At 45.0% G+C, this 7,719-nt stretch overlaps 1 protein-coding gene across 2 annotated transcripts in view; it reads left to right on the top strand.

Annotated features, from left to right (window-relative positions):
- Positions 1–241: 241 nt before the first annotated feature.
- Positions 242–7,719, top strand: part of CACNG3 (calcium voltage-gated channel auxiliary subunit gamma 3) — an 81,631-nt gene continuing 74,153 nt past the window's right edge. The window contains exon 1 of one of the 2 annotated variants that reach the window (XM_060285179.1): positions 242–1,453. In XM_060285179.1, the coding sequence (XP_060141162.1) occupies positions 1,243–1,453 (211 nt within the window). In that variant the 5' untranslated portion in view covers positions 242–1,242. The remainder of the gene's footprint in view (positions 1,454–7,719) is intronic. The other variant, XM_030871520.2, reaches the window with a different exon arrangement.

Here is a 7,719-nt window from a genome sequence, read left to right as displayed (position 1 = left end):
CATATTGGTTTGTTTTCTGGGGAACCAAATTGAGACAGACTATCCACAGATGTGCCGATGACAACACTCTTTGCCCGCCCAAGTGAGCCATAGAACCGTCGCCCGGAATCGCCGGCCCCTTTAAGAAGACTCGGTCTTCCCCGATGGGCTCCAGCGGCGCCCGCAGCAAAAGGCAAACTTGCCTGGCTCCTTGGGGGTGGGGGTGGGTGGGGGGGAATGCCGCGTCGGGTGGGAGCGGCGAGAGCGCCAGAGTGCGCTGCGGGCTCCTTTCCCTTTCCCCTTTCCTTAACCCTTCCGGGAGCGGGAGAGGAGGATCAGGGTCGTGCTGCAGCGCTACGGAGCCGGGGCGCTGACTGCCCTGGTCTCCCGAAACTTTGCGCGGAGCGTGGGTTGACTAGGCAGAGCCGAGCAGGCTGGCTGGCCTGGGAAGGGAGGGGAGAAGACAGACCCTTCAGTACCCCAGGTCTCTAGCCCGGGCGCTGGAAAGGCGGAGGGTGCAGCCGCAGCGGAGGAGCTGTCCCTTCAGCACCACGGGCTTAAAACTGGGCGTTAAGAAGGCGGAGGCGGGGCAACAGGCGGGGAGCTGTCCCTTCAGCACCGCAGACCTTTGCCCTCCAATGCAACCTCTCGGCCCCCGCCCAGGGACTGTCTTTTCTCCAGTTTGAGCGGGGGTGTCGGGAGCTGGCGGAGAGCTTTCCTGGGAGGCTGGGGAAGCAATGAACACTCTTCTCAGAGACTCGCCTCCCAGCAGCGCTATTTTTTGCCATCCGCCCTCACCCCCAGCACACGCGCTCGCACACACACGCACGCACGCACACACACACACACACACACAGACCTCTCTGGATTTCTTTGCCTTGAGTCTCCCGGGGCTGTGAGGAACCAGGCGCATCTCAAACCGAGCTGGCAGCTCCAGGCTCCAGAGCCATGCCCTGCACGGACCCTCATGCTCACCAAGCTCCTGAGGAATGAAAGGAACCCAGGGACCATCAGAAGGCAGCAGTGATGTGGACCAACCTCCTGGAGCCTGCACCCTTCCGAGGGCCATAGGCGACCCAGGGAACTGGAGAGAGCTCCAGACAGGAAATCCCAGCTTTCCCAAAGTCCCTGTGGATGCTGACACAAGGAGACCTGAATTTTTGGAAGGGCCTGTCCTAGGTTACCCAGCTGCAGAGTGATTTTCCCCTCTGGCATTGAACCTCCCTCTCCAACCCCCAGCCATCTAGAGTACCATGAAGAAGTATGAGGATGTGTGACAGAGGAATCCAGATGTTGATCACTACTGTGGGAGCCTTTGCAGCTTTTAGTTTAATGACCATTGCAGTGGGCACGGACTACTGGTTATATTCCAGAGGTGTGTGCAGGACTAAATCTACAAGTGATAATGAAACCAGCAGGAAGAATGAAGAAGTAATGACCCATTCAGGGCTGTGGAGGACCTGCTGCCTAGAAGGTATTTACAAATTCCTCTCAATGGCCCTAAATAATCCAGTTTCTGATATTCTGCTATTCCAATGTGTCGTTGGGGAGATGGAGGCAGTGATGGGGAAAGAGAGATAGTTCAAATTATTGCCGAGAATGTGCAGACGTCCAGATTGTTCCAAGCAAGACTAATCCTGTGTGGGATAAAATGGTTGGGTCTTGTTGATTGTTTTTGGTATAAGCTTCATGAGACGAGATTTTGTGGCACTCTAGGCAGCTTCTGCAGTTGAGAAAATGTCTTCAAATCTAAAATCTCTAGGTATATTGTGAACTGCTTTGCTTTGATCTCTGGCTTGAGATGGGGTCTTTGGCTCTGCTTAAGTTGCATTTCAGTGGGGGAGAGGTGAAGGAAGAGAAAAGGAGGGAAGGGGGAAGGGGGAGAGAGAGAGAGAGAGAGAGATTCTGACCTAGCCTGGCACACTCTGCGCTATTTCCTTATTTCTCAACATAGTCTTATCAGTTTCTTCTGAGTTTGGTCTAACTAGATATTTTCATGAACTTCCATTGCCAACAAGTTCCAGACTAACATATATGAACCTCTAAACACACACACACACACACACACACACACACACACACACTTATTAATACATCTCCATTTGGGATCAAAAAACAAAACTGAAGTCTTGGTATTTGGTGTCCACCTGTCTTCTTTCCTAAAGCATCTGCAAACCCAACAAATATATTTCTATGACATTTGCATAAGATTGATTCTCTGAAAATCACAGCATACCACTTCTAATTCAAAAAATTGAGGATTCATTCTAAATTATAATGAAGAGGACAGACCAATTTTAGAATGTCAAGCTCTTAGGTAGCCTGTCTCACTACTAAACTTGCTTTCAGTACACCAGGAGTCACTCTCAGCATCATTGGGCAATGCCTGCATGTCAGTAGGAGTAAACAGAAAAATAGAGAAGGAAACCAAATCTCTTTAGAGCCTATGTGCCTGAGGGAAGGCACTGGATTAGAGGGGCAGAAGGGAGGTTTCTCAGGCTTCTGAGGAATCTGTGAATCTTGTCATAGTGATGAGCAAGGAAATCTGTGTTTCCTATGTGCTCTCCTCCCCTGCCTGCCATTGGTTCTCCATGCTTGCATTCCTACTGGCTGGCATTCGTCAGGGCTTCTTGAGAAGTTCCATTTATGTAAATTGCTTAGGAAATCATGCTATTACATCACTTGCTAGTGTAATGTTGCATCATTGCCTGGCCTTCCTCCCATGTTCTGACACTCTGAACAACTGCTCTCCTGACGGTAGCACTACTAGAGTTGATTCTCTTTCCATTGCAAATTTGCAACTGGTGGGAAGCCCAGGTAGGAAAGGACTACTTTAAATGCAACAAGGATTACTGTATTTGATGTCTGAAGACGTGGGTAATGCTGCAAACTATCTGTGTGACCTTGGCTAAGACATTTACCCATCCAACCCTCAGTATATTAGTCTGGTAAATAATTAATTTGGAATAGGTGGTCATGAATTAGCACTAAGCAAAGCTCTTATTGTATCCAAGGTACTGATGGAAATTCTTTCCTAAACATTGACAAAAATCTAATATCTGTGATTATTTGTGCTCAGATATGGTGAAGTCATTTACCTTAAGGAAATCTCATAATTCCCTTTCCTATGTTAACAATAAAGAATTGAGTCATCTTTTATAAAGTTGAGATTTGGTGGATGTTTTGATGCTTACATGGTTCCAGGGTTGGCATAAAAAATTCGAGGTGCCTCCCAATCCAGAAATGGCACATACGTAGACCAAGTGTCAGTTATTCCCAATTCTTCTGCCCCCTTGACCTAAACCTGGGAATTCAAAACTAATCACCAATTTTGACCTCCCCTCTTAGGGCCTGAAATTCCTGAATCCTTGCTCAGAATTTCTCAACTGATGGTTTCTCTTTTCTCCAACATCATCTCCTACACCCACAGTTTATACAAGGAATTGGAACCCCACCCAGGTATTCTGTGGGCTTAGTGGGAGAAGTGAGAATTTGAATCAAGAAGAAATTAGATTAATCTAAGATATGTTCTTGGTCAGGTGAATTCTTCTGAGAAAATTTCCTGCAGTCTCCATGCAATTTGGCCCAGCTATTTTTTTTTTTTTTTTTACATTTCGAAGTATTAATACAGTAAGATGCATAAACTTTAATGAATCACAATAAAATTTTAGCTATGTGTACACCCATATACTCAACACCTAGATAGGCCTGGCTGAAATCTGAAGCCAAGATTTTCCTTCATGTAATGAACATATCAAGTGTTCAAGGGATTTGCAGGAACCTCTGCTTTCTGCATGGGAAGACACATGCAGTCGGCAGCACCCATCCTCTGCTGGAATGAAGGTGTACAGCCATCTCCTGCTCAGTATGTCCTGTCTCCCAAAGCCTCAGCATCCTCGTTTTTCTGGTCCTTTAAGTGTTAAAGGATAACTGGGGCGGTGGGGGCGGGCAACCATACTTTTTTAAGAGTCATGAGAAAATGTGGCTATTTCATACAAAAGAATAGAATGCCCCAAAGGGACATGACAGCTGTCTGCAAATATCTGAAGGGCTGTCATACGGAAAAAAGATTCAAAATGTTCTATGTGGCCTCAAGGGGTTAGAAGTAGGAGCCAGAAGAAAACAGTGTTTACCTCAATATAAGTAACTATCTATTATGGCACGGGGAGGTTTCAGAAGTTATGAGTGGTCTACCACCAAAGATATTCAAGTGTAAGAAAACTACATCAGTTGTTTCCAGTCTTAACTAGTCAACAGAATCATATGGGGAGATTTAAAAAATAGATTATCAGGCCCCCACAGCTAGGTTCTTTGCCTCCATGGGTCTGTGGTGGATCACTTGGAATCTTAATTTTCTAAAATTCCTCCAAGCAATTACCATATTAAAGCCAACACATGCTGAGCATTTACAATGGGTCTGGGAATGACCCTGTGTGTTAGGAAGGATCACGCCTCTCAAGTGAGAGAAGAGATATTTCCAGTTTTCATTTCTATAACTCACCAGAAAGTCATTTATATTTAGCACTTATTATGTGCTAGGATTGTGCTAAGAATTTTGAAAAAATGACTTTCATCTTCAAAGGCGTTCCATGATGCAGGTAAAAGTGTTAGCCTCATTTTACAGATGAGAAAACTGAGGCCAGGAGAAGTTATATAACTTGCCCAAGGTCACATACCTAAACTCAGCAGACACTACTTCACCTAAGCCATGTTGCTTCACTGAACACTTGCTAGGGAGCATTAATTCATGCACTAGTGGATAGGTTGCTACTGGTACAAATATTAGCTTGTGAGAATGCCCTGACACATGGGTTTTTCCATTCAGAAGCCCCAGATCCCAGAACACTCAGCATGCCTGTGCAGCCTCTGCAGGGGGGCAGGAGCCACCAGACAGGCAAAAACTCAGAGGCAGCAAAGGACACTCTTTGAATGAAAAAACAATCGACCTATGTAGAGACACCCACAATTGGAAGCCAGAATGAATGCCTGACTGTTAGCTGGAAAGCACGCAAGGCATTCACAAAGCAGTGCCCCTACCTGCTGTGTGCTTTCAATGGTGGTGTGTGAATTTGAATGAGAACGTGTTCAATATGTGATTCTCTCATTAAGAAACCTCTTGAAGTCCTAGTTATAATCAAAGTGATGTGTTTAGATCACGGAAAGTCCACTGGCCTAGTAGCAAGGAGCCCTGGGTGCTAATCACATTTCTGTCACTGATAGCTATGTGAACTGTGTACGTTATTTCCTCCTTTGGACCTCAGTTTACCCAGTTCTAAAATGAGCGCTTCAGATAAGATTAGGAAGTAACAAATCCAAAGGTCCCTGTGGACTTGGCAGGTAATGAAAAGTGTGAAACGAACATTTCACCGTCCTCTTACCTCAGTTATATTGGGGTGGGGGAAGGAGTAAGAGTGTGTTTGAGAAGATATAAGGTAACTGAAACTTGGTCTCAGGGTGTGGGCAACAGAGAATGGTGCAGACTGTGGCACATTGGGAACAATTACTGTGTGGCTTGAGTCGAGCTTTACTCTGGGGAGATGTATACCAAACGTGGCCCAATATTCCAAATTTTAAAAAGCTAGATGTTAAATCTCCTGATTTTTAAAATGTGGGCAACTAGTTTACCTTTTTAAACATGCAGTGCCAGCCAAGCCATACGCACTTTACGGCTGAATTTGACCCATGGGCCGCCTTTTGAGCCCTGAAAATTATCGCAAAGCCTCCTTAAATCCAAATTTCTGATATTTTCATTTTTTATTCCTGAATTGCTCTTTATTAGTCAATAATCACTTATTCAATTCATTTAAAAATTGCCTACTAAGAAAAGAAAGCCCACTTAGGATTTTAGGACAGGGAACTTAAAATTATGAAAAAGAGGTTCAATAAACTGCTATTTCTGCTACAGATGGGCCTGGATGACATCAAACATCTGGCTGAAAAACTGAAAAAAAAATTAGCCAGTCATTAGAAATTCCCCCATATTTCCAAATCTCCAGATGGTTGACTTTTTCAGCCAGATGGGGTTCCAGCTTTATTTATGTGTTCAGAAGCCTTCAGGGAAGCTTCAGAGGCACAGTTGAGGACAAGGCTGGGAGAAGGACATAAGTATTTTCTATGTGCCAAGCCCATGCTAGGTGCTTTCACATATATTAACTCGTAATTTTCACATCTCCTATCTGCCCCCAGCAGAATATAAACTCCATAAGTACAGGGATCCTTGTCTGTTTGGGGCACTACTATATCCCTAGAGCTTAGAAACAGTACCAAGTAGTCACTTCTGCTCCCCCTGTCCTAGATTTAATGCTGCACCTTCCCTTGGACGTGGGTGCAGAATGCATTAGAACACTCTTACTCTCTTCCCTACTCCTGACCTTCTCCTTATTCCTTTCTCTCCACCCTTCTGCATTGACCCTAAAGCCCATGAGGCAGATAGAAGAGAGAAATGGGCTGAAGTCTTAAGACAGGATGGGGGAGACTGACCATGACTGTGTTTGGGGGCAAGTCAGGATGCGGAAGGTGGCAGAGGTTGAGGTGTGAGCATGACTAATATTCAGCCAGAACATGTTTGTATAGCCATACAGTTTGTTAAAATGTTGAAATACTTCCCTCCCTGTTGATAAACAACAACTGGTCCAAGTCCCTCACCAAACCCCCACCACTAGCCCTAAGCCCTTCATGGAACCTCTCAAACATCCACTAGACCCACCAAGTAAGAGGTTAAAACCTGGCCCAGCAGGGCCATCACAATCATGTTCCAGCCCTATGGAAGCACCCATTCTAATTGGCTCATCTGTGTCCTACTTGTGGTTAAATAGTTTTGAATCTTACTCTTAGTTGCGTCATCCTTGATGGAAAGCACTCCTCTTTTTTCTACCTCAAACCCAGCCTTCTGACCCTAGGTTTCTACCCATCTTAGAAAGTAGATAGCTTGGAAATACTTTTTTTTTTTTTGCTTAATTATTTGAGATGTTATTTCTGGATTGGAATAAAGGCAAATGACGGGCAATCCAAGGTTGGGTGACTAATGTAAGCTATTAGCATGGATGATTGGTGTGGGTAACCAGCACACATCAAGAAAAAAATAAAACAAGAATCAGGCAAAAAGATGAGTGTGTCCTTTTAATGTTTAATGTCATAGAGCAGTATCTAACAAGCTTACTTAAGTGGTCACCTAATTCTCCGGGGGAATGTACCTTTGTTTGACTTAGCTTTTATTATAGATTCAGGCCCAGTTGTATAGTTAGATGTTTATTTGTCGAAAACTCGGGAAGATGCACATATATTTTTTAGTTCAGTAGAGGTACAAATGATTTCTGCTCATTAGAGGAGATAACCTCAAATGTTGTGGACTATTGCTCACCCTCTAGTACATTAATCATTTTATATATAACGTAACGATATTATTTCAGTTTTTTTTAAGATTTAATTTTATTTACCTTTGGCTACGTTAGGCCTTTGTTGCGTGGCCTTTCTCTAGCTGTGGCGAGTGGGGGCTACTCTTCGTTGCGGTGCGCAGGCTTCTCAGGCTTCTCTTGTTGCGGAGCACGGGCTCTAGGAGCGCGGGCTTCAGTAGTGGTGGCACGCGGGCTCAGCAGTTGCAGCTTGCAGGCTCTAGAGCGCAGGCTCATTAGTTGTGGCGCATGGGCTTAGTTGCCCATGTAGGATCTTTCCGGACCAGGGCTCGAACCCATGTCTCCTGCATTGGCAGACAGATTCTTAACCACTGACTCACCAGGGAAG

The sequence above is a fragment of the Globicephala melas genome, chromosome 15 (assembly GCF_963455315.2).
Source record: "Globicephala melas chromosome 15, mGloMel1.2, whole genome shotgun sequence".
Classification (NCBI taxonomy): domain Eukaryota; kingdom Metazoa; phylum Chordata; class Mammalia; order Artiodactyla; family Delphinidae; genus Globicephala; species Globicephala melas.
This window is presented reverse-complemented; position numbering and strand designations above follow the sequence as displayed.